We start from the raw sequence: 27,716 nt of genomic DNA, 5'->3' as shown, positions 1-27,716 counted from the left end.
GCATGGACATACAGAGTTGGGATTTGAATGTGAAGGCCTCTCTCTCCTGCGTGAAGGAGACTTCCAGGTGTCCCAGGACAGCTGCCTATCTCTCTGCTCCCATGTTGAACCAGGATGCCTGAGCAGGAAAAAAGCCTATCCTGACCTATGGACAGGGATTCGGTCCAAGGAGCATTAAGTACCACTTCCGTAAGACAGCAAGGCATGAAAGGCAGCTGTGTTATGAATATTCTGCTTAAGCCAAACTACCCAGGCAGAAACAGCTTAGCACTAAATTGGTATGGTGGTAATAAGACAGTGGAGATTTAGGGAACAGAGCACAAGGTGTGGCTTGTGTACTACGAGCAGAGAAGGCTCTTATTTGCTGTTAATGTGGAAAATGGAAACAAGACTGGAGGGTCAACCCATCCTTCCTCAAGGGGCACAGCCCATCCTCTGGGGCTGGAGTGTGCAGCTCACAGAATTTTCATGAAAGATGCATAAACAAAGGATTATTCAGTTCAAAAACTGAACCAAAAAATTGAGAAGGGAAAATGAGTTCAGAGCAATTTGAAATGGAACATTTTGAGGATGCTTTTGAAGGCAGGGATTGGGTTTTGTTGGGTTTTGTCATTTTTATATATTAGTTGGGTTTTTCTTTTTAATTGAGATCAATTTCTGAACAAAAAAGGGCACTTTGTAGCATGTAAGTCTTTGAAAACAGAAGACTAAAAAAAATTTGAAGCTTTGTTCAGAAAATGCTGAAATGAAACATTTTGAGTTTTCTGAAAGAATTCACATGAAAATGTGGAAATGACACGTTACAAATGTTACAGCTGCCCTTTCTTTTTCAGCAAATTCAGCCTCTCAAGTGCAGAAAGCTTGCATTTCTTCTCGTGTGCCTTAGACCAGCTCCAGTTCTAATGAAACAGAATAGATAATGAAAGTTTTACTTGTCCCTCTTGCTTTATAGTTTCTCAAAGTGGGAAGGAAAATCTTACAATCCATGTGAATATCTTCACATCACAAACTTTTAATTTCATTTATTCACAGAGTTGTACGTGTGTATGTGTGTATACTGAGGACTAAATTAGCTTTCAAGCTAAGGTTACAGTTCTTGAGCAACAGTGATTCTTCCCAGAGAAATAGCCTGACATGGATTCAGAGATACCATCCAAGTTTGGGGTGGACTGTAATCTAATTTAACTACTTAACCTAATTTAAGTTCTCATGAGATGTAGTTGACTATGGTGCAAAAAAATGAAGAAACAACTTTGTTTCCAAATTCTGTTAAGAAGTTTTAACTTTAGTATACAGGCCTAAGGCAACTACATCCTAAATGAAATAACCTCATTATTATTAAGCTGATCAGGTGAGTGAATAATCAGGGATTTCACAGGAGTAATCAGGGATTTCTCTTTTGCTGTCTCTTGAGCCCAAATTCATCCTTAGTAATTTAAAGCACTTAGCCTGAAGCAGCTCAGATAAAGTTTAAGTATGGAGAGAATCTAACTCTGATCTCTGCTTTGGAGTGACTCTGTTTTGCAGTAAAATATATTTATGCTTTTCATCTTGAAGGAGGTTATGTCCATGGTGTCACCTGGTTACGTGAGTCTGTGCTCTCTCTACTGTTCCCATGACTGGAAAGAGGCCCTGTAAGCTCTTCTGGGGTGGGTTAGGATTTCTGCCTGCTTTTCTGTTCTTTTGTTTGCCTCTCTCCTAAGAGTTTTGAAAATCTGAGCTTCATCCTAGCATGGAAGAGGGAGAAAAAGCAAAACCCCTTGTGGGAAAGGACAGTGTGGTGCCCATCTTGTGGGTGTGCATGATGCTCTGGGAGAGATGTGTAGGGAAAGCAAAGCCAGGAGCAGATGTCTCCGTGGCCTGTGGCGAGAGCAGCAAGGGTGCGTGTGAGGGGCTGACAGATTCCTGCCTTGACAAAGTCACCCCAACTGGAATTTATGAGAATCCATCTACAATAAAACGCTTCAAACTCGCTGTCTGGCCGTCATCCGGCTGCATCCCAGGAACGGTGGCATAAGGAAGAAGCTGCCACATCACACATTCCTTGCTATCACCACAGCTTCTCTCTCGATGAAACAAAATCTCCCCTTGCCTGACAGTTCTGAGAACTGAAGCAAGAAAACCTCAGCAATGTTGCTGTGCTTGGAAGCCCGTGCAAAGCAGGGCAGTCTCCTGAGCAAAACTTTTCCATCGCTCGTGCTGCAAAGTCAGGATGCACATAACAAATTGGCAGGCTGGGATTTCAGAAGATTCTGCGCATATCTGAGGGAACAGAGATGTTACCACAAGATTGCTGAAAAAAAATAGATTGATGATTTAGTGTCTGGAAGATGTTTATCATCAGCAAAGGCATAAAGCAAGGGCAAGTCCCTCCCTGGACCTGTGGAAGCCCAGGGGAGGCTTGACGGGACTCATCCAAATGTTGCTGGTGTTACTCTGGCAGGTCAGGGCCAGAGGCATTACTGGGCTCTGCCCTGCCTGACTGTGCAGTTTTAAGACTGGGAATTATGAAAATAATGTACTGCAGGGCATCATGGTGTTAATGTAATTTTTCTGACCAAATCTACTCAATAGCCCTAACAAATCCCAGCGATGAGTCAATTTTCAATGGTCAGTGCCAGCACAGAGTGACACTGCAGACAACAAGGCAGAGAGAGAAATGCTGAGACAGCCTAATGGAGCATCCAGCTCAGTCCAAATAACTTACATGTTTTGTTTTGTTCTTTTAATTCTTGAAAAGAATTGGAAAAGGATGGCAGATTTCACCAGAAGTGAAAGAAAACCACAGAGGTCTTTGTTTGTGGATTGTTTTCAAGAACTAGCAGGAATAAATGTTTTCCTGTTTTCACTCTTTTCTGTACCTTAGGACCAAGACACGTAGGATATTTGCTGAGACTCCAAAGTTTTCTTATTGGGACTTCGTTGTTTCAGAGAACTTGTTTTGCAGAACGGCACATCCCAGGGAAGGAAATTAAGGTCACAGATGAGGAAAACCCACCTAAGGGCCTGAAATAATTTTCGTTTCTCCAAGACCACCCTGTGTGGGAATAATACATTTAAAAATGGGTGGAACATCTAAGCCTGGAATTGTATCAAGTTATTCATGAAAATCTCTGAGATCTTTGTGTGGACCAAGATATTTGGGTGGTACTTTCGCACTCTTTATTCAGAAAAGGCACGGTGGCCTCACAAACTGAAAATTAGCCCTGCATTTTCTCTGCCTTTAAAAATAACTGTGTATCTTGAAAAGCTTTATCAGCAGTAGTGAAGGAATGGGAAAAAAAGGCCATTATATACCCAGGGCTTCATACAGTGAAGCTGTACTTCCATAGAGCACAGAGACCGAGAGCGAGGAAACGCTCCTTGAAACGAGGAGGTGGATTTGACAATAAAGCTTCACGTAATGCAGAGAAAGATGGTTCAGGAATCAAACTGCAGATGGCAGGATCTTGCTTTGGGAACCCTAACCCTAACCCAAAACATTAACCTAACCCTAAACCTAAGCATAATCCTAACCCTAACACCAAACCGTAACCCTAAGCCCAACCTTAACCCTAACTCTAACACAAAGCCTAAACCTAGGCCTAACACTAAGCCTAATCCAAACCCTAATCCTAAAACCAACCCTAACTCCCAGCTGGCAGTGACTGTAGGAAAGGGGCACCCCTCAATGGGACCTTTCTGGGTCAGCTTTAGACAGAAACATGAGGGGCACACGGGCTGGCTCTGGGCTTTGGGCCTGGAATCTGCCAGAGCCGAGCCTTGCAGGGAGCTGGGGGTGGCATGGCTGGCCCTGGCTGATTCCCAGAGAGGGCTGGCTTGGCACAGGGGCTCAGTCTGACCCGGCACAGGGAGCTGCAGCGTGTGGGGAGCGGATCCCTGCCAGCCTCCCGCCCCAGGGTGTCCCCCAGGGGACTGTCACCCTGCGGTGACTGTCACCTGCACACCTAAGGACTCGCGGCTGTGGCAGGGACAGGGTCAGGCGTGGCCACAGAAGTGGCCATGGCACTGTGTGTGTGCTGTCCCTGCTGCTTCTCCCCCAGGCCCCAGCTCCTGCAGCCAAGAGCCCACTGTGACACTGCGAGGGCTCATGGAAGCCAGGGGCCACTGTGACACACGGGGCCACTCAGAACCCACGGTGTGGTGTGACCCCATGGTACCCAGGAGACCATGGAGAAATGGTCATCTCCCAGGAAATCTGTCTTACATTAAATTAACATCTTTAAATATTCTTATGATCTGTTTGGATGAAATATCCATATTCTGTTTTGATTTTCCTTCTGGTAGAATGTCTGTAGGATGATGGTCATATTTGAAAGGAGCCAGGCTGATAATGAATTAATTGTAGTTTTATAATATTTATTGTTTACTTTATTGGATTCTTTTTTTTATATATAATATAGTATAATTATTATAAGTGATTTAATAAATCAGTTTAAAACTAACTTTATTGTTTTTAAGAGGAGCAAACATGCATTAGCATACAGCCTTCAACAGTCCCTCTTAGGTCTTGGTGCAATTATTAGCAGTTACTAATAATTTTAAAAATATTAGTGCAGGAATAATGGAAGAAATATCAAACAAATGCAATATGCAGTTGCCATAGTGGAGCTATTCCCCCTGACTCGACTCTAACATAGTGGTGGTTAGTTTATAACCCTCTTTATGTTACAGCATTTTAACGTTTCTCCGGTGTTTATTTATTCTCTTCCCAAAGAATGTTCTGAAATATCAAGTTTACAACCTGTGGCTCATGTGATGGTAGTGGAAACAATTAAGCCAGAAACTTTCAAAGCCACCACTGGGATTTTGATGCCCAAAGTCATTAATTTTAATAAGAAGGGCGCTGCCAGTCGTCTTAAGTGGTTTGTAAAATCTCAAGCCATAAAAACACTTCTCTACTGGTTCCAGTTTACGGGGAGCTCAGAGCAAGGTAAACACGTGTAAGAAAATAGTAGGTGTTAAAAGGTGGAAAGTACGTGTTCAGATATCCCTAAGACCTCTCAGGGAATCAAAGGGCAGCCCCAGCCTTGAGCTGGCGCATGGGGCTCTGCTCCTGCCTGCAGCATCTCAGGAATTACACTGATCACAACATGAGGCACAGAGACGGAAGGCAATGGAAACACATCTCGGCTACAGCTCAGTTCCAGTGGCTTCCTGCCACCCGTTGGTGGCTGCTGCCTTCTCAGGACCCGTATGGTGTCTGTAGGTGCTTGGCCCAGGTCCTTCTACCTGCCTAAACTCTCCTATCCAAGTTCACACTGTGTTGTCCTCCAAGCTGCTAAATGGCTGCCTTTGGATGTAGATACTTTCGCTGATTCACCTCCATGGTTGGATGAAAATTAAAAACTCTCCACTGTGGCCTGAGAGACCTCCCCAGTGCAAACCTGTGAGTGCCTCTCCATTTACATGAGTCTGGAGATGGCTTTGCTTCAGCCTGTGCCACAGCTGAGGAATTCTTAAAGGCTTTGGGGAGCACCAAGAACTCTCAAATGGAAATTGCTGCCCTGGGGAAAATGCACTCTCAAGATGAAACATTGAAAGAAAGTCTTTTGAAAGAAAAAAATTCAGAACCGGCAGATCTATGTGAGATTTAAATAGAGCATGGAGCGAGTATGAATGAGTTTGGAAAGGACTCACTGAGAGTCTGAATGCTTGGGAAAAGAAAGGAAAAATGGGTTTTTCTTGTGTGTTTTGTTAATAAAACCAACCATGAAGAATTTTAGAATTAGTTTTGAAAAACCTTTATCTGTTGTATGATCTCTGAAAGAACTTCATGAAACATTGGCTACACGTGACAAAGTTACTGTAGTATTTGCCAGTGAGTCTCATAGTAGCAATAATTAATTATCAGTAGGTATTGGAAGGACTTTTGGATGAAACACAATGCAGTGGAAACAGAGGTGACCATCGTGGCTGGTATTGTAACAGACTTCAAGAAAGTCAATAAGAAAAAAAGCTTCCATTAGTAGTAGATGTGACTTTTTTGGAAAAGAACAAAATGTTCCATAAATGAAACATGTGGTTTCACTTGCGGCACATTTTGTACATTGTCACCAATGAAGTTTAGGATTTTTTATTACTTTTTCATTAAAATGTCTTACTGGTTTCACTCAGGAGGCAAAATTTTTCACGTGGCTTTAATTGTTTCTGTCATAAAAGTCATAGCATCCATGTAATAGAAATAGTTTTGCAGACCACAGCTTCATATTGCCTATTAATTCTCTCCCATTTTCTGTATCTACAACTCATTGGCCCATCCCAGGGACAGAAAAGTTCTTGCAATTAAGGCTGAATATGAACTTCTACTGAAGTTAGGGGAGGAAAATAACTTTATGTCAGTCCTGGTTTATTAGATTTTTGTTTCAGCTATCTTAGCTCACAATAAGTTCACATGGCTGCATACCAAAGGAGAGAGTTTATATTGACTTTTCTTCTAAAATCAGTGAAACTCTAGAAGAGGAGAATGAAAGGTCTTTTTCTGCGTCATTCCAGTGATGTACAAGAGGTGGTAATATTTCAGACAGCAATGAAGAGCTCTGGCAGAATTGTTTCAAGGAGGCTTTGCGCAGGTCATTTACCCCTTTTTTCTTCATTACCTGATGGAGTTCAGGTGTCACATATCCCATCCCAGCAGCCTAGCTTCCATGTTTCCATGCTTCTGTCTGTCATCAGTCTGGGCTTCCTTTGTCACTAGTCCTGACTGGATGAGGAGGCATAATTCTTGCTGCAGTTAAAACTACTTGTTTTCTATAGATGATACCCAAAGTTGGGGGGGGGGGGGGGGGGGGGAAGAAGGAATTGATAATGAGATGTCTCGTGTTATCTCATTAATCTAAGATCATCTCTTCAGGTATCTGTTTTCTTCAAAGAGAGTCATTTACCAGTTTAGACAGAGTTTTGTCATTTGACCTTCAGCCCAGCAGGGGAGGCAGCATTGACCCCTACCACAGACTCTAATGCCTCTAGAAGTCATTAAAATGCCAGAAAACAGCAATAGTGTATCCGTTGCCATCTCCCCGGTGTTCAGTTAGGTGTTTACTTGAAAGCTTCCTAGTAAATGCCACTGCATCTTTACTTACTGCCCCAGAGCAGAAGCTTTGTGCACCTTCTCAGCAGTCAGGGGCAGCCGCCAAGCAGTGCAGTCCTCTGCTTTTGCCTTTGTGTTGGCACCATTCCCCCCTTACTCATCAAATATTTAAACGTTGTGTTTTGCAGTTCAAGGACAACAAAGACAAGCCCAGCCTTGGAGGGACCCTCAGTGACAGCCCTGCCCTCTGTCCAGCTTTCTGAGCAAGTCCCACTGGCATCTCCTTCCCTGAAGCCGCAGCAGATGGATGAAGAAGACAGCCTGTCTCCTCACCTCTTGTTGCCTGACAGCATCAGCCAGCTGGAGGAGTTTGGCAGGCAGAAGAAATGGCACAAGAAGCAGCACAAACACCATCGCCAGAGGCAGTTCAACGACCTCTGGGTTCGGATAGAAGACAGGTGAGTCATGACTGGTGTGGCCCTGTCCTCTTCCTGCTGGCTCTGAACTAGATGCTCTTTGCAGATCCCAGCTCTTGTTGATTAGACCATAAGGAGGGTTGGACAAAGGCTAACTGAGAGTGAAGTGTTATTTTTGTAACCTAATGAAGAGCTAGGAGGAAAGCTCATAGGCATGTTTGATCTAAAAGTAAATAGGAAAAAATAAGCTGATGCTTAAAATATTTAAAATACACAGAAACAAAGACTTGTCACAGTAAAAAAACAGGAAAGGAACAAAAATAGAAAATACTCTGTTCTTTTTCTTCCAATAATTATTTTCCAATCTATACCATCAGTTTTCAGCCCAGAGGCTTGCCCATTTTCCAACCATGCAGAATATTCCTGGGAGTTTTTAAGATTCTGACAAATCTGACTTCCAACCTTCCTTAACTGTGTTCTGGGGCTGAAATGTTTTAACATCTCAGACTGCACTGAAAACAGCAAACTGAAGGAAAATTAAGTACTTAACTAAATCATCTATGTAAAGAGAATGGAGGTAGGCACTTTTCCATGGGTGTTCCAATCTTGGTCTGAGGTTAAGAACTCCCATTTAGTGTTTGACCAGGGCTTCTCAATGTGTGCTTTTAGGATTCCTGGGCAATTTATTCTCCCACCTCTAAAGCTCTTAGTGCCTTTATCCAGGCCAAGTCATGGGCAGATGAACAGCCACAATGTTTATAGATCTTCTAACAAGTAAAAGGAATTAAGTAATATGTTGGGAACTGGCTGCTCACCTACACATATAATGATTGTCTTTGAGCATGACGTATTCCCATTTTCATAGCAGCTAAATTCTTTTCAGGTCTCTCAGAGGTTTCTCCCTTTGCTAAGAAAAAAAGCTTCACATATTTGTGTTTGCAGATTTTTATTATTATTGCTGTTATTTTTATTCATTCTTTTTAATGGAGCAGTTACCTCATTTTTTGTAGTTTATTGTTTTCTCAGGGTGAATGATGTAAGGAGCACTATTAAGGTGTTGCATATTAATCTTAATGTAATAAGGCTATTTCTGAGGTCAGTGCCAGCCTTGTAAGAAGGGTTCATGTGTTTTCTTTTCAAAATGTGTTCAGTGGTTGGATCCTCTCCACAGAGGATGTTTAAGCATGAATTAAGTGGCATTTGGTCCAATATAGCTGATTGCCTCAGATACAAGGGACTTTTCAGTCCTTCTGCCTGGGGCTGCTGATTTGTAGTGTCCCATGATGTCCCAGCATTTCACAAGGGTCCTTGGGCCAGTTCCTCATGTGTTGTACAAGTGAGATGCTTAAGTACATTTGGTGGGAGCCTGGCAGTTGGGCACAGTCCTTCTACCCCTATCCTATCTATCCAGATATCAGAAAGGATATTGGATATTGGCAATGGAAATGTGCAATTAGGAACTTGAAGTGGTTCTTACGGATTTTTGTGCCTTTTGCTGGTTTCATTAAATTTAGCTAGGAAAGGTATTTAAAAGGTACTTCCAAAGGTTAAATTATTTGCTCTGTGCTCCTGTGAGATTTCATCTGAATCAAAGCCTTTTATCCCTTTATTTCCATTTCATAAGGATGGAGATTGTGATGAGGAAACACAAGTTTCCGCTCCCACCACGCTGGTGATGAACCAGACGCTGTGTGTTGCCTGCCTTGCTGAAAGATCCCAGGGAGATATTAGTGGGAGATCACAGGCCTAGAAATGAGGAAAGGCTGGAAGAAGGGAAGCCTGCCTTAGTGCTTTCAGATGGTTTTAGTGCTTCTACAGTTCTGGAGTAACTTCTGGTGCTTTCCTGGAAACAAAGCAAAACAAAAAATACAAAACACAAAAAAATACAAGTTCACTAAATCAGAGACTCGCAACCAGCTCTGGTTTCCCTATAAATTGGATGAGGTCTCAACTTTCATAAAGCAGCTGCTGCATATTGTGCTTTTGGCAGTTGGGTTTCATCAGCATTAATTGCAAGCTGGACCTTGCACAAAGCAATAAACAGTGAGTTCTCTCTAACTGGTTCCCTTCTGATTGGCAAGAAAAGGGCAGAAATGTGTGTCTGTGACCAGACTTTGTATCGTGATCATTTTTGGGAGGAAACAAGCAGGGTGGCTGATCATACGGGCAATGGAGTGTTACCTGTGCAGGAGAGAAACATGTGGAATTCTTTGCATTGCCTCAATAATGTTTCAACAGTGAGACTTTGCACTCATTTTTGAAGGGTAATTGTTGTACTAGGAAGTTCTCGCTCTGGCCTGTCCCAAAAATTCATTGTGCATTTGCATGCTCTTCAGCTGGAGTCCCCCATGTTCTACATGGACCGAGGTCTCTGCATTTAGTATTAACTTCAGCTATGGCTCCATGTTTCCAAACGGTTCTTCTTCCAGTTCCTTATCTCACCAGTTGTCACCTGAAACTTGAATTGTTCACCTTTGGGACAAGTAGAGGGATTTAGGTCTTTGTTATGGCTTTTGGGGGGAAAGCTGCTTAAAGCTCATTGTTTCCATGCGAGGTCTCCAGAATTCAGCTGTTGGAGCTGCCTTTCAACCTGAGAAGTCAAAGAGAAATATGCAGGTGGAGGACAAATCCCGGCGAATTTAAACCAGGTTATTGATTCCTGTATGAACCTCATTGAACTGTGAAATGACTGTGGTTCATACAGCTCTTTTCCAAAGCTTTATTGACCATGGATTAGAGGACTTTATGAGCCATGAATTGCAGGGTTTTTATGGACTACGTATTTCTAGGCGATCTCATACACTTCCATGGAAATCTTAGGGTGTTTTCTTAAGCTACCAACACAGAAACAAAGGAAATGAACACAGGAGAACAATCTTAAAGGAACATCAAAGGTCTGACTCCAACCTATAAAAGCCAGGAAATCCATAATTAATGGTTCCACTAAGACTTCAGCTCTCACAGTCATTCGGGTCTGATCCAAGGTTATGGCTGCAATCTGAAATGGCCTTGTGAAAAATGAGTCATCATTTAATGCCACACATCATTATTAGCATTTACTTTCAGTTATACCTTGGAGATTGTCCTTTTCTTTTTGTTCTGTCTTAACAGCTGAGGCATTTGAGTTGGCACCCCTGGGTTGTTTAGATTTGTGTGTTGGAGGGTTAGTACTGCTGTGGAGGATGAGAAAGCTTCTGCTCTCCTCCCTGTCTTTGACAGAGCTAAGATTTGCTGATCTCCTGGGTAATCAGCTGCACTGAAGGCTATTAAAAAATAAAAAATGCTGGTGAAATGTGTGGTTTCCTCTCCCTTCTGCCTCCTTCCCCCAAAATCTAAACAAACTGAAAAAGTCCTGCCTGACTGCAGTTTCTGTTTGAAATGGCTTGTCAAGAATCAAAAGTAAATGGAGATTTCAAGTAGCAAGATCTTTTTCCTTCAGCTACTTGATTTTGCAGAAATGTGCAGATCTGAAGTCTGTCCTTGGGAGAAATTTGAACTTAGGCAACACTCAAACCCTGGCTATCTCCCATAGCCAAAATCCAGCTGGGGCAGCAGGGAGGGGAGGCAAAACCCTCGGGCTGCAAGGCTGCAGTTTGGCATACAGAGTGTCATTGTTCCTGTTGACACTGTGTTAGCTAGGCTTCCCCATGTAATATAAATAATTAATTACAGATCATTCACTGGCTCTTCATGACGAGATGCTCAGTTAATTGAAAGAATAGAGAAATGCCTGTGAGGTCTCTAGAGTGGTCAGTGAAGGGCAGGTCAGGATTACACCTTTGTTGTAGCAGGCAAATGGTTCAAAGCTGCCAACAAAACCAGCCCAGGAGAAGTAAGAACCTCTCCCAGCTGCTGGGGGGAGTTATCCTGGGACCTAAGGCAAGGAGGGAGGAAAGCTCCTGGGAAAAAGGAGGGAGGGGTGTTATTAACTGGGAGGGTGTTGCAGGAGGGGTGAGGTTTGGAAGGAGCAGTGGCAGCTAGGGGATGTGAAAGAGATATGTACAGTGGTGGGAAGAAAAAAGTAGAAAGGATGTAATGGGCAAGCTAATTCCTGCTGCCGCGGAAGAGATCCGGGTGAAGATGGTGTTTGGAAAGAGGCTAAGGGCACACACGCTTCCACAGGAAAGAAATTAAGGGAAAATAATTGTTCTCAGAAGAGAAAAAAAGAGATTCTTGTCCCAGATGTAAGCTCAGCCCTGCAAAGGCTGCCATTAGCAGGAAATGAAATGAATTCTCCCTGTAAGTAGAAATGGCAGCTCTCTGATAGCCCAGTGCAGACTATTCAACCCCAGATGAATGCAATAACATCACAAATATCAATTTATTTTGGAAGAAGCAGTTGTTTTAGGGGGGAAAATGTTTACCAGTGATGGATGAAGGCAGACAATATGTAATAAACTACACTGAGTTTGCCTATACAGAGTGAACCTTATCAGTTTGGATGGAATTTAAGCACTTAGCCTGTTATCCTTTCTTTCAAGACAATGCAGTGATGGAAAACAGAACTCTGTCAACTCAGACAAACTTTTAATTCCACTTAACTGCATCTGAAAGGTAAATTTCAGTAAATTAATCCAAATTGCTTCCTTTTCACAACACATGGTGCTGAAATACAGTACTTAACTTCATTAAAGAAAAGACTGCTTTTATTTAGAGGAGACCTAGACACCTTTGAAGTCTAACAGGTAAATTGTGGTCAGATGATTTCCCTCCATATGGTAGCTTTGAGCTTGAAATTTCCATCACTGGGGCCTTGTTTGTTTAAATTACCCTGTCTGCCTCCCTGCTCAGGACACTGCTCAGGGAATGCCTCCTGATGCTCATGGGGAGGCGGATCACTGCCTCCCCCAGCCTGTGCAGCCAAGGGAGCAGAGTCACCTTTGCTCTTATTTGCCCTGTGTTCAACCAGGGATGAGGGCACAGCTTCAGGACCTCTCTGTGTTGTAGTGAACCTGTCTCCCTGTGGGATTGCTCCAGCAGCAGGAGCGTAGGGGTGTTGGGAGTCCCACCTTCCCTCCCTTGTCACACCTCAGTGCTGACTGAGGCTTCACTGGGTTGTGTGGCCCCTTGGCTTCCCTCCAGCACTTCTGTCTGCCATTTCCTTCACTGTTCTCCCGGCAGGATTTCCTTCTCAGGAATCTTTCCTGATCACAGTCCCTATCAGTGAGTGCCCCCAGGCTCCAAGGCATGGCATATGAATATTTACAGTCATCAGAAAAACCTCAAGGTGTGTCAGCTTGGGTGCAAGACCTTTCTGTGACTCGGAGTGTCCCAAAACACCTCCTGGACAAATGCTCCCTCCTGGTTCCTTGGTGGAAGGAGAACCTTAATATCTTCAACTGGCCTACATTCTGCTCTTAGTTTGCACAATTTTTTTGAACTCTGGTGGATATACAGTGTCCAGAAGAAGACATTTTGGGCAGTTTAGCAGTGCATCAGTTGGTCCTTCTTTCTCTCAGCACTGCCTGCCTCTCTCAGACATACAAGCTTGTTTCTGTGAAGATGTCCTCAGCTACTCCTGAGCAGAGAGCCAAGTAAGTGTAGGGAATACTGCATGTTCCCCTCCTCAGTTATTTCCTGTTTCCATTTGGTCCTACTTTAAGGTGAGCAGATGGCTCAATGCTTCCTTTAAACATGCACTGGCTCTGGCAGTTCTGTCCTCATGCCCTTTGCATAGCCCCAGCTACACGAGCCCTCCAGTGAAAGTAAAATAGGAGCACGGTGTAACTCAGCGCAGTAAAAACAAGAGGTAAATCTCCTGACAGGAACATATGATACGGTGATGACATATCCTCCCTCCCTAGATGGTTTTTATTGAGGCTTCTTGGATTATCAAGTTGGTCAGAGTGCACAGAATATATTAATTAAAGCTGTGGAACCTGGGCTCAGCACACAGCTCTCTAATGCATCTCAGTAACGACGGGAAGTCCTGACATTCGTGTCCAAACCTGTAGCATCTCCGTGCTAATAGACCTTCCCTGTCAGCTGGCCATGACTGATAACTTCTTTCCCCTTGTAAAGTCAAGGAGTCAATTTGTTATCCTCCAGATGGGGCTGAAAAGATGTGCAGCCTCACTTTTACCTGCTAAACACGAGAAGACCACATGTTTTACTTTGTTCTGTTGTTCTTAATAATGCGCTGCCCCTGCGGGATGAAACAAACACAGATAAACTTAGAGAAAAACAAGCAAAAGCCTTGAATATTTACTTTCACTGTTGCTTGTCTCAGCACCAGTATGACCAATTCATATAAAGCAGTATGCAAACGCTATTTTAATGAAAGCTATAAATAGCTGAAAGTAAAATCATTAAAGAACACAGAAGTCTTTTGGAAACGTAATTTGTGTATAGATTTCAGTTTTGCTTCATTAAACTAAATTCTCTGTTGGTAATGCGTTAGGTATTTTATTTTAGTGAAATTTAAATCCATCATGAATATTAAATCCATATTTCTGAAGGCAAACGGGTAACAAAATTGGAGCACACAAGTTAGGATTTTTGAACAATGAGGTATTTTTCAGCACTGGATATCCAAGAGCACTTTCTGCTCTTTCCTCCTCAGTGCTGATTAAGATTGAAAATACAATGCAAGATGTTTTATGGAGCCTATGAAGAGCTTTCTTTTCCCTTCTTGTTTTCTACTTCTCATTTGAGATGTGTGGAGTAAAGATAGTCTATAATACCTTTTTATATCTGTCCCAGCTTGATGTATTTCTGGCTGGGGCTGGACACAGCCCTACCATTGCTAGCTTTGTGAAGCTGCCTAAGATCTGTCTGATGCAGCACAAACAAAATGTTTGCTTAGGGTTCAGTTTCAAGAAGCAGCAGCAGCTGAGTTTTGATGATCTCTTCCTCTGTGATCCCCACTTGTTGCGCTGTTTCTCAGCCAGTGCAGCCTTATTTCCTCATCCACTGCCAGGACTCCTACAGCTTATTAACTTTCCAGTTCCATCTTTATTTCCTGCTTAAATATTCTCTTCCTCCAGTGTTCTTGCTACCTGCCTTTTTTAACTCTGGCCGCACATGCTTGTATGGGCCCTGGAGAAAGGAAGGGACCCCTCCTGCACCTCCATCTGCTGCACTCACCTCCACCTCTCTGAGCTCACTTTGCAGGTGGCTGTGATTACACAAACACTGCACTTAGCTTTGCAGTCTGTCCATGCCAGCTAAAGTGGGGTATTTTGGAGCCTGCAGCCTTCAGCAGAACTTCTTTGAGATGGAGACATGTCTCACTTGTATCTCATATATGTCTCCTGGCATTAATGCAGACTGCAGTAAGTGGGAGGCAGAGCTAGGCATCCTTCCCCTTCATTTTTTAACCAGGAGGTGCATCTTCTCCTTGTTATTTCATCATCCTTGCTTTTCCTGGCTTTTTCACACAGGTGTATGTGTGTCCAGCTGTGCTGCAGACTGAACAGACAGCGTGGAATCCATGTATTCTTTGCTAAATTCATGGATACCATAAAGCAGTCCAGGCTCTTTCTGCTGATGCTTTTCCTTCCCTTGACAACTTGGCAGCCTTGTGGGCAGCCTCTGTGGTGGTGGCCAGTGCCAAGAGTGTTGGGGTGAACTGTGGTCTAGACACCTACAATAAGAAGTCATTAGCAAAACCTTTACGCTCATACACTGGATCAGGTTTGTATTTCTCAGGCGTCAGAAATGCGTTAAGCTGAAGAAAAGGTGCCTGTGGTTATGAACATAGGAGCACGTTTATTTTACCTGTAGCTTGTTTTAATGTTAGTATTGAGCTGCCGTGGTCAAATAGGTTAGACTTTGTTTAAAGTCTTGAGATTCCCAGCCACAACTACTCAGTCATAAAAACAAGGCCTCAGGATTAGATTTATAGCACAAAGTGTCTCCTGTGGAGCAAGGCAGAAAAGGAGGGTGCTTATTTCACTGAAAGAGTTAACACCAAGTGAGTTTGACTGTCTTCTGTGTTAGTGCAAGGCTTTTGCCCAGCTATTTTTAGTCTGTTCCAGCAGTGTATGTCCCACTGTGGTTTGGTATGCAAGAGCTTTGCTGTGAGGTTTGCAAACACTTGTATTTCTGTGTTGTGAGAACAGACCATTTGTGTGTTATTGGAGCGTGTTCCTGAAAGGAAGGGCAGGCCACACATGTGATCCATGCACGTTTTTGTTGTTGCTTGTGAATAACCATGTACAGCAAAGGGGCTCTGGAAGAAAGCTTGTTAGCAGATGTCGTCATGGGCCCTTCCAATTTATAAATATGAGCCTTGACATTTATATTTTCCATGTCCAGGGCTTTCACTAGCCAGATGTTCTGAGCATTGGCTTCTCAGAGTCTGTAACAATGACTCCTCATGGCATATTATCTATTGCACACACACACACAAAAAAACCCTAAAATTATCTGGCTCTTATCAAACAGATAAAATGGGAAAATGCACTGAGTACCCTCAGGTAATTCCTCTAAACCTCAACTGCATTTTAACACAGCTCTACAAAACTCTTTATGTTCACTCGGCTGAAAAATAAATTGTCTGGTTTAACAGGCAGAGAAAATTCAATACCCAGTAGCACATTTACCTTGCAGTTTGGGGTGGGTGAGGAGTGTGGTTTGTGTTAACTCACAAGGCTGACTGCAGTTGCAGACACTAAAAAGGGCTGAGTGGGCTCATGCCCAGGCTGAGTTGGATTCCTCAAACACAAGAATGGGTAGTAAAGCACCTGTGCTCCCTGTATTGCAGTTCTGGATACAGAGGTTTTTCCTTTGGCAAGGGGAAAAAAATGCCAGAATAAACCTGTTCAAACACCACGACCCCAAGCGGGAATTTTTTATTTGAGTGACCTACACATCTAGCAGTATCTAAGCCCCAAAAATTGCAAATCTGCTGTTCCTCTGTCAGAGTTATATAAAATCCATAAAACATAAAAAAATTCATCTTCCAGTGAGCTACTGTAAAGAAAGTGAAATGTCTTTAAAATTCAGTGGGAGTGCAAACACACACTGTCAGTGCTAGGCCAGAGGGAAAGGGTGAGGGATATGGGATTTATTTCTGGTTCTGCTATTCCCCTTCTGACTAGTGAGTTTCGTGCCCTGGAAAATGAAGTGAGGAAGAGCATGACAGGGAGTAAAGCCACATTACTGTTGTGGTGGGCAGTTGGTTTATAGGAGGGGTTCAACCACAGTTATACTGTGGTATCTAATAAGACAGATTCATTGTGGAATGAATCAGGAGGAAATTGGATTCCCTTACACTCCCAGGAACGTGGGGTGCGCTGCAGGCTGGAAACCCAGCAGGATCCCAAAGGGCAGCTTTGGTCTAGGTCCAGTTACTCACTGGGATGAAGGAGAAGTAGGATTTATTTGAATTCATATGGTTTTAATGCTGTAAAAGCCTGGTTCCTGCAATTATGAAAATGCCAGGCCAAATTCAGATTTCGCTCACATCACCTCTTCACAATTCCTGAATAGCTTGACTGAACAAAGTGAGCTTTATACCTGGGGCCCAAGCCCAGGCTCAGGGAGCCAGGCTTAGTGCCTGGGAGCTGCTGGGTGCCAGGAGTGCCTCATGTGGCAGTACCATGGAGAGACGTGCTGCAGACCACGCTCTCCGAAGCTCAGTTCTGCAGAGACACTTCAGGGTCTGGGTTGTGACACCCAGCAGGGAAAGGTTTTTCAGTCTTCCAGCCCTGCAGGCCAGCAAGAAGCTTTTTATGAGGCACTGATGGCATCTCCAGGCTTTCGGAGGGTTTGGAAGTGCTTGAGGAGAAGGAGTTTGTGCTGTGACTGCTGTCACCGTATTTGCCAGCAGCAGGAGGAACCCAAACCTTGTGGCCAATGCAGCACTTCAATGTCCATGGCATTTCTGCCTGGTAGATGTGCTCTATGAACCTTTTTTTTTATTTTATAGGTGAGTCTTATTGGCAAGAAAAAGAGGCCAGTGCTTTTATTCAGTGGTACAAGCTTGAATTCAATACTGCTCCAAATAACTGGTTCAAAGATCTGACCCAACCTTAATTATTCTTACTAAGAGAGACACTGGAAAAATACAAGCAGTGAGCAAGAAAGTGATCCCAGGGAATTAGAGAGAAAAGTGTGATACAGGCTAAGCAAAGAGAAAAACTGTTATGTGGAGATGGAAAAAGAACAGGGAGAAGGAAAAAGAAAATTAAAATCAAGTGGGAAAATGCAGTATATTGGACATCCATTTAAGCTAGTTTATATTTTGGTTGTTCATTCTGTTCCTTAATACATTGCACAGACTTCTCTATAGCTGAAATAATTTTATCTTAGAGAACAGTCTCCAAAAAAATACTTAATTTGACAGGATGTGTTAGGTATTTCCCCACTACCACCTATTCTAAATCATTTTAAAATCTGGAGGGGAAAGTCGATATCTTTTACAGTGTTTAACAAAAAAGTGACAGGGTCAAGTATATACATCTCTATGAATGTATGTGTTCCCCAAGCACATCTAAACATGCATGGTTAATTCTGTGCATCTGCAAAAAATATTTGAGCCATAGGGCCCACACAATGCCAAACAAACACTTGAGTACACAGAGGAAAGGGCAGAGTGAGTCACTCTGGTTCTAATTAATTGAAAGGTTGAGCCCAAGATGTAAAATATGGATTATGATTTTGACCACCCCAAAAATATAAATTCTTTTGCATGTGGGGCTGTATTGGTGAGCGCAGGCAGTTTGCAAAATACAGGCAACAAACAGATATTCTGTTCATGCTTGGGATTTGGTTCAAAACCACCTGATTGCAGCTCCCTCAAATTAACTCCTCACGTGTTGTATATCAGCAGGTTGCCCAAAAATCTTCGCTGGCAGGATTTTTCAAGTACTAAGCCCATCTGTGTTTGTGCTCTTGATGTTTTTGCTTACTTTGGCTGCAATAACTGCAGTCATTATCTGTCCAAGGAGCAGTGGAACAAGTCCGTGGTTATTTGAGCCGTGATGATGAGTGCCTTAATTGCACACACAAATCAGGTACACAGCCAGATGTGTGCAGTGGGTGGGGGCGAGGTTGGGGATGGTTTGGAGCCCACATCACTATTTAGACTATCATGAGCACATCCTGGCTCAGATGTCAGTGCAGGACTGGTGGAACAAAGGGCTCTGAGCTATCCCCTCTTAGCAAGGGCCAGGGTAAAACTGGGATGCATTATCCTGGCTCTGTGATTGCCTCGTCCCACTGCAGAATCACAGGGGATATTCTTTGGATATTAGAGAATCATCAAAGCATTTCTTAGAAGGGCAAAGGAAAGAGCTAATGTTGTCATCTCCTGTCTTGGGACCACCCAGACACTACTACAAATCATGAGTCTTCAGCTACAGTATCTTGAATTACTGTTCACAGAGATTCTAAAGAATTTAATCTCTTTTTTTTTTAGCTCTTTTTTGGTTCTTTTTTTTTTTCCTTTTTTTTTCCTTTTTTTTTTGAAGGATGACATGTAGTTTCCTGATCAGCTGGTTTTAATAAGGTCAAAATCTTTGTTGTTGCCAAATCAGAGAGGAATATAACATCTTTTAGTCATTAGATGGGAATGGGGTAATTACTCAGAGGGTGTGCTTCAAAGGTTATTGGTTTTTACAACATTCTGTGTTTTTACACCATTCTGCAGTTGTCTGGGAAGGAGCAGCAGGCCTGATTCTGCCACAGGTGTGGGTGCAGGGTTTGTACTCACAGGGTTTTCCTAAAGGACTTTGGGGCAGGATGTTGAAAAGGGCCATACACAATCTCCTCTGGGGATAGGAAAAGCTAAATCTGACCATGAGGCGCAGGAATCCTTCCCACAAACTGGAATTTCATCTCAGAATGGGCCCTTGGGCTGTGCTGGAGTTGTTCCTCACCTGCTCCTTCCCTACCTGCTGGATGCATCCTGGTGTCCACCTTTGCCTCACTGTGTTCCCCAGCCCTCAGGCTGCATTGCTGTCACAGCAAACTCCCCTTTCCTTGTCTCAGACAGTCCACACTGCCCCATCCATTCCTGTCCCATCCCTGTCTGCTCCTCTGGCCCCACAGCAGATGATCCACTTTGCCTTAACAACGTGACCCACGTGTGGCTTTAGGATGCCCCTGCTCAGCCTTGCAGTGTCTCTCCAGGGCTGAATTTGTCTTCACAGAGATGTTTTGCAGGTGGCCTGAGCCATGGGGACCTGCAAATCAAAACGAGGGCCTGCAAAACACTTCAGGTTGTGTTAATGCTGCTGGTGTCACACTAACGCTCCAAGGTCCTGAGTCAGGGGACCTGTAGCAGTAAAGTAATTTAACGAGCTTTTGATGGTTCCTCAGTGGGTGTCAGGGATAAAAACTAAATCTCCTGGCTTCCAGCCCACAGCCCATCCTGAGAGGGGCCCAAAACTGCACCAGAGGAATCTGAGCTGCATTTCAGCATTGAGCCTCCTCCTGCTTACACCATCATGGCCCCCCCGAAGCCGCTGATCCAAGAGAGCCACCTTCTCCTCCTTGATGTCAAACTCCGGAGCCAAGACCCCACGGAAAGGGCAGCAGCTGCAGCCCTGCTGTGCCTGGTGTTGGGGAGCTGCTGCAGGACTGCAGAGGGGAGCTATGTCCCACCAGCTGCTGCTTTTTGCACTGCAGAATCAGCAGTTTTTCTCTTCACCACCCTGCTGTCCTAACCCAATTTAGGAACCCATCCCTACCAGTCAGAGCCCCCAGTGGGGCCAGAGCTTGGTTGGGATACAGGGGACGTGAATTCCAGAGATAGAGCTTTGTAAGCAGCTCATCTCACCTACCCTGGAGACATGCCTTTAAGGGTTGTCCTCTTTAGGTGTCTTGTTCCCTATAAACTGTAGCAGGAAGACAGCTGAATAGCTCTGGCTGCAGGCCTGCATTTGACATAGCCACAATTAAGGCCACCTTTTAAATTCTAGTAAAGGCCAGGTCAGCTGAAGGGCTGCCTGTGATTCTCTTTAATGGCACATTTAAGCATCCCATCCTTGTGTGCAGTGTCCTGCTCCCCAGCTGCTCTTCAGTACCTGGTGACAGTGTGGCTCGTGGTCATGGCATGCTGTTCACAGCTTTCAGAGCCAGTCCCTGGTGAAAATTTTGCTTCCCTTTCCATCTTTTCCCTTCGTATCCTATTCTTTCTCCTAGAGGTGAGCCATGGCAAATGTCCTAACAAAGAGCAGGGGTGGGGGATTAGATCTCTGCCAGGGTATTTACACTGCCCTTTGCCTCTGCACAGGGGGGAGGCTCACAGGTACCCACTTCAATGAGGGGAATTGCTCAGTGTCAGTCTCCAGCGGAGCTGGAGCACTGAAACAAGGCAGGATCAGACCTTGACATTGCTCTCAGATGGAGAGATGGCTCCCCTTTGAGTGTCATCTGAAGCAGAGTTCAGATGGACAGTGAAGGGCTGTGGAAATGCTCCCGGTGCTGCTGCTGACCCCTCTGTCCATCGCATGGCTGAGGCTGTGCTGCTCACAGGGAGGGTGCTTGCACAGTGGGACATGGCCAGAGATCCAGGCTCCCAGTAACCCTGGGGGAACCAAAAAATAGCAGGGACAAGGCTCTTCTTTGTCTCATGCCATATCTTCTCTGCTGGCCCCAAACCAGCATGTGATAGTGCTTACTCACTCAGACATGCTAAGGCACTTTACTACACTACTGCAAATAAGCAGTGGCCTCCTCTGGACCAAAAACTGGATTCTCTAATCAGATCCAGGTTGGATTTTTTTTTTTTTTTTTTTTTTTTTTTTTTTTAATGAACTGAACCTTGTGAAAGCATGAGCCTCTTGGCCTTGGTCCCACAAAGGGCTTTAGGATGTGCTGACTTGTAGGTATGTGAATACTAGTGCTGGAAGCACTTGTGTGCTCTCAGTCCTGCTCATCTGGGACCACAGGACTCAGCATCCTGCAAGATTTACCCCACAGGCTGCAAGAACCTTGTCTGATAGGAAGGTAATGATGAAGAGATAGATGGGGGGAATAGAACCTATGTTGATCTAAAGAATTCCTTCCAGAAACACATTAAATAATGATATGAAAATTTAGGGAGATTGGGGACTTCCTGTTCCCTTTAAGAGGTTACTCTAGTGGTCTTCAAAGTTAAATCTTTGTGACATAGTTCTAGTGGATATTTTACCCCCCAATATACTCCTTTTAGCTTTTGGTTGAGCCCTTTTTCTTTCCTTTTCTTTCAAATGTGTGGTCAGACTTCTTGCCAGCCAGCTCATTTACAGACTGCAACGGATTGGTCCCTGAACTTTAAGCTGATGTATTTTTCAAATCTTGATGAATAAATTTTGGTGACATAAATAGGCCTGGTTAGTTCCAAGAATAATTGTCTTCACTTGCAGAACATTATTTCTGATCACCAGAAAAATAATATGATCAGTCCTTTCACATCTGTTCATTAAAAAAAAAAGGGGTAAAAAAAGCAGGGCAAATTTTGTTTGAAAAGAAACAGGAAGCATATGCTTAATATCACTTAAGAAAACCCCTAGCCATCATAAGGTTAACATCAAATCACAAATGCAAAACAGTCATTATTGTATTTACTCAAAAATTTTCTTTCGCTTTACTAGCTTTTTAGGTTTTCAATTGAAACATGCATTTTTCAGGTTTCAATCTAGCTTCTTTCATCAGCTTCTATTGTAAGAAAGGCCGTCTGAGTCAACATTTGCTTACATTTATTAAAAATAGTTGTCTTGTGTTTACATAGCTCCTTTGATCCAGAAAAATCCCCAAACACTTTGTAAGTTATACTTGAAAAGGTTACTTCCTCCACCCTGAACAGAACCACGTTGGGACCAAGGCCTGGCAGCAGATTAAAAATGGGTAGAAATGTCAGCATAATGGGGTTCGTCCTCACCCCCTGAGAGAACCACCAGTTTTCCGTGAGCTTCAGAACAGCTCCTGGGACCATAATGGTGGTTTGGACTTAGGGGGCAAAAAGTAGTGCCAGTACTGTCTGTCCTCTTGGAGATTGCCTGTTTTTCATGCACTTTGCAGATACAGAGGCAGTGGTACCTCCTGCACCAAGCACAGGGCTGGTGGGATCTCACCTAGGCCTACTGTTTCCAGTTTGGGGCATCTCATTCCAGAGAAGACATGGACCAGAGCCAGGGAAGAGCAGAGGAAAGGATGGAGGGAAAGCACTTGAGGACTTGCAAAGAAAGGTGCAGGGAATTGTTTGTTTAAAAAAGAGAAGGCTGAGGTGAAAAATGGTTAAATCTTCAAAATACGTGAAAGGCTGCTGAGAAGAGGAAAGGAATAAACCCATCCATGGGGATAGGGCAAGTCGTGACCTTAGACTGTAGCAAGGGAGATTTGGTGAAGCGTTAGGCAGTAATTCTGGGTGTCAGAAATGGTGAAATGCTGGAATGATGTCTGGACAGACTCTGGAATTGCTGTCATTATCACTGTTTTTTTGAGACTGGATTAGACATAAATGTCAGGAGGGGTTTAGATCTTGTTCCTGTGTCTGGGGCAGATGGGCCAGAAAGACTCTGCTGGTCCTAACCTGTGTCCTTCTGCTGTGGTGTCCCATGTGGTCAGATGAACCCTCCTTACATGGATGAACCGAGTCATGCTAAAAATCAGTTTGTGAGCTCCCTTGAAAGTCCTTGCAAGACAAACCAGAGCAGAAATTCCCTCAATGGGTTGCATGTGTGCTTGTTTTATTTTTCAGCTTTAAAATGCTCCCAAATCATCAAGGTGCTTCAGCACACCCCCCAGCTTAGAGGACTTGGACCATGTAATTGCATTCAGTAGAATCTGTGCACAAAGCCTGTGCCTGAGGCCCCATTTTTGGGGAAAGTTTTACACATCCTAATGATGGTAAGACAATGTATGAGTAATGCACTGATTTGAAAAACTGCCCTATTATCTGATCAAAAGAACAAGCTCATGAATATGATACTGCAGGTCATTTGGCTAAAATGTACCTGGAGTCTTCCAAGTTTTTAAAGCAATCCCATACACAGAAGCAGAAAAGAGAGGTATGAACAGCAGAGCCAGTGGTTGCCTGTTAACCACAGATCATGTGGAATGTTTTATTAAAGATATTTTTATCAGACACAAAAGGCTGAAATACAGAATATCCTGGGCTGGCAAGAGAAGACGTGATAATAATTTAGATTATTATCCCACAGATCTGTGATTCACTTTTATTATTCTCTGTGTTCAGTTCAGGAATGCACAAATCCTCCCCAAGGAAGGTTTCTGGTTGAGTTCAGGGGACTCTGCTTCATCTTTAGGGAATGTCCGAGGGTCAGTGAGATCCTACATGCACGTGCAAACGTGCTCAGAGGGAGTTTGCAGAAGTCATCTCCTGACACCAGGGCCACCTCTAAGATTAGGTTATAATCCAACCTGGCTGTCCAGGGCCCTGCTGTAACCCCTAGGAAGTGAAACATCCCGACCAAGAGAGAGACCTGCACTGGAATGAGGTGGACCAGCTTCTGGAAAAGGTTCTTCCCATTCAATACAGAACAGCCTAGTTACAAACTGGGACCAGAGGTTTTACAAGGAACTTTAGCATTTTGTAAAAGGGATCATTCTCTTTAAATATCTCTAAACCACCTTGGCAGTCAGCTAAAAGTACATTAAGAAAATGTTTTGTATGGATAAACTGTGATTCATTTGCTATTAGCAAATGCTTTGTACATGTTAGTGGAAACACACTGTTCTTCTCTTGTAAAGCACTTAAGGAGTTTTTGAAAACAAACAACCCCGCCTAACAGTATTTATCTTGACAAGAATGCTTTTATACAAATGTAATGACTTGAAAACAGAAAAAAACCTCATTAACTAAGGAGAAGTGATCAACAATTCTCAGGTCTTTGAACAAGGGAGTGAAGAAAATCAACAAAAACAACCAACCACCACCAGCAACAAAAAAACCCATTCCCCAAAACACAAAACACTTACAGAAGTTGACTAGAACACAGAAACATACAGAAACATAAAATGCTAATTTAAGGCTGCTTTAGCAATCCCTTAGATGTAGCTGGCTAATGGGTGGGCTTGTGAGGCTTTTACAGGTTCCCTGGCTAGCCTGTGTGCACAGAACATCCCTGAGGAGCAGACAGTTTGTGCAAGGGAAACTCTAATCTCACTGGAGGATCAAGCCCATAGAATGCATCAGCAGCAGGATACACAAAACCTGGAAGTCTGAATGGCATTTTGGTGATTTTTTTTTTAACTGACATTGAAAATCAGACCTTCCTTGTAGTTTAATTTAGGGTAAAGTTTTGTAGTTCTATAACATGACAATCAGTACCAAAAGATGAGGACAAACACCTACCTGTACCTTAGGGAAATCTGGTATAGGGGAAAAACCCGAGTTGTGATCCCACTGTCAGTGTTGCCAGATCTGTGCACCACAGCATCAGTCAGTGGGATAAATGAGATCTGGATCAGAAATTGAGGCATGGCTGCATTGGTGTTGGATTTCTCAGAGCATGTAGTACCTCTTTGTGTCATTTTGCTGTAATGATGCTTTGTGTTCATACTGATGTTACATTACAGGAGCTTGGCCACACAGTGCCTAATCCAGTACCATTCCTGCCAGGCAGATTGCAAACAGCAGCATTAATTTATCACAGAGCAGCTCTTTATGTTGTGACTGCAGCAGTTTTGATGCAATATAGCAGAAACTCTAAAGCTGGGTGTCTTCTATCATCAGTTCAAGACATAAACCAACCACTCACTCCCCGTGGGAATTCAGAGAACTTTCTCCAACAAGCCTTGATATCAGAGTTCTCACTTCACAGCAGTTTGTTGCTCTGGAACAAACCCTGCGTCTCAGTGTCAGAATACTGGTTAGATGGATTATCTACTCCCATGAAGCAATCCCTATGTCTTTAATTGAAGACTGCCTTTTCTTTTTACTCTAATTCATTGCACATTAGTTAAGATGACTTCTAGCTGCAGAACAACTATCCCACCCAGAAGCTGTGGTGACAGTAATAAAGGATGAGGGAAGAAATGAAGTGACTTCTCCCAAAACTCGGGCTGAAGTGTAATGTGCAGGGATTGTCCATGGGATTTGATGTTGACCAGTGCCCTCTTCGGGGTGGGCTCTGATCTTCTCAGTTTGTGATTGACTCAGCACATTTGAAGCATCTCAGCTAAAATCTATCTTGGTATTGCTTAGACAGAAAAAGACAAAAGCTTTCAGTCCTTCTAAATTCTGTTTCTGTGCATGAATCTGAAGTAAGATGTCATTCCTTTTATCTGATATTATGCAAGACACAACCTTTTCCTTCCAAGGTCAAGCTCTTGGATACTGTAGCTAAATATTTATAGGACTGCATAGCTTCTTACTCCATAAAAAAATTATTTGAGGGTCATTTTCAGCGCCTCCAAATCCCCTTTATGGAAGATTTAGAGAATCTGCAGGTATTAGTGTCACATCTTTTTTTTCAGGGGATTTTGCCTTTTTTTCTCCTCGCTCCTCAGCAGAATATCTTGGGTTTAAGTCTGAAATCCACCCTGTGCAGTTTGCATGCTTGGTTGTGCTGCTCCCTGACAACTGGTGGATTATGGATCATCCAGTAATGGATGCAGTGGGGGCATTTTATGAAATGGAGATTACAACTTAAACTTCCAAATCAATCGTAAATGGACCTTTTTGACCTCCAGTGTCATGGGAGTCATGATGAATTCCAACCTGCAAATTCAAATCAAAGTACTAACTCAAGCTACAATCAATAAGCAATCACACTGCTATTGAGGCAAATCTGCAGTCAGGGAAACCCAACACTGACTGGGTATGGTTTTGGCTTTGTGATTTGATCCAAAATGGCTTAAAGCCAGGAAGAGAAATGAACCTGCTTGGTGCTCAAGGTTATCAGCTGTGTGAGGGGATCTTGGGAAGTTCTTTAAGGCTTGTGAAACAGGGAAGGGATGTGTTCTGGCTCCTTCTGGACTCAGTATATGGTCCATGGTGAGTAAGACCTGTCACTGAGGCAAGGCAAACTTTCAGACCTTTGGTGTGAAGAAGGGACATAAGAACGAGCTTGTCCTGGATCAGCACAAGGATCCATTTAGCACAGTCTCTGATGCTGGCCAGTAAGGGATGCTTAAAATTGGAGTGCAGAAAGTCAGATGCATTAGGAGCAGTCCCTCCTTTGGCTGTATTTTGCCAGCAGCCAGAAGCTGAGGGACATCCTGGATCAGAGCTGTTTCCACATCATCACAGTTACCAGTCTCTGGCTCTCTCCCTGATGTCTAATGCATGAAACAATAATAATAATGATAATAATAAAAACAATAATAATTGGAATTGTCATTGTGGCTGCTACCACTTGGAATGACAGTTCACAGAGCAGAAATAAGGGTTCTCCTTTTTAATTTCCTTCTCTTGTGTTTTCTTTCAGCACCACCACGTTGCCTTCCTATATCAGGATAACCAATGGCTACATCACAGTCAAACCTCCCATCTGGATTTCCAACCAGCTGGATCAGAGGCCGCGTCCCGACCACCCATCCCAGCCCCAGCCCACAAGCTCAGCCCCAGCCAGCCTCTCATGGCCATCAATAACATTTCCTCTCTGCATGGCCATAGCTTCTTTTCTCCTGAACCTACTGCAGCCCTCCTGACCACATTAGTATCACGTGCAATCCCTTGGAATAGAGAAGAGAGATAATTTATGAACGAATTGGAGTTTAAGACAACAACAGTTAAAAGCTGGACCTTCTCAGTGACTCAGTAGTGCCTTCTAGCTGATTTTGTCTCTTTGCCCAGATACATTTTGAAACTCTAAAGCTTTATTGTAACACTGACTTACATCTTCTTTTTGTAGAAGGATCTTTATTTCCCATAGTGCTATGGGGTTTTGTAAAATATACATGTTCATATAAAGAAAAAAAAAGAAAAAGAAAAAATGTATTTATTCGACTGGTAAACTTATTTTTCTTGTTGTATATGTTAATAACATCCCTATTAATCAGTAGCGATGGTGAAACAGATAAATTAATATTTTCTATATTTGTTTTCTGACAATTCTGCAGATGTCTGAACTGACACCACATGAATGCCTTCTTTGTTACTTTAACCATTTTGTTTTACAGCAACTGTCCAATAAGTACATTTCTGCTGAACATCTTTATTTTACTTCTTTTATCTCATTAGCATAGCTTACACTGAATAAAGCAGATCCTGCTCTCTGGGGCCTGTGCTCATTACAAAAATAGGTACATTCTTAACCCATTAGCTGCCACAGCCTAAAATACCAGTTATTTTTACATGACTAAGTAAGTCATTAGTCAGGATAATCCTCTGCATTCCCCCTGGTTTTTTTTAACTAAGCTATTTAACTTCT

General features: G+C 43.3%; 1 protein-coding gene across 1 annotated transcript in view; it reads left to right on the top strand.

The window, feature by feature from the left end:
* The window catches only part of TRABD2B (TraB domain containing 2B), a gene marked incomplete at both ends in the record, with an annotated part of 263,544 nt that extends 236,550 nt beyond the window's left edge, over window positions 1-26,994 (top strand). The window contains 2 exons of the mRNA XM_082286719.1: window positions 7,219-7,488; window positions 26,772-26,994. Of these exons, the coding sequence (XP_082142845.1) occupies window positions 7,219-7,488; window positions 26,772-26,994 (493 nt within the window). The remainder of the gene's footprint in view (window positions 1-7,218; window positions 7,489-26,771) is intronic.
* Window positions 26,995-27,716: the final 722 nt, after the last annotated feature.

Source organism: Coloeus monedula (assembly GCF_965178545.1).
Source record: "Coloeus monedula genome assembly, chromosome: 9".
NCBI classification, from domain to species: Eukaryota; Metazoa; Chordata; class Aves; order Passeriformes; family Corvidae; genus Coloeus; species Coloeus monedula.
This window is presented reverse-complemented; position numbering and strand designations above follow the sequence as displayed.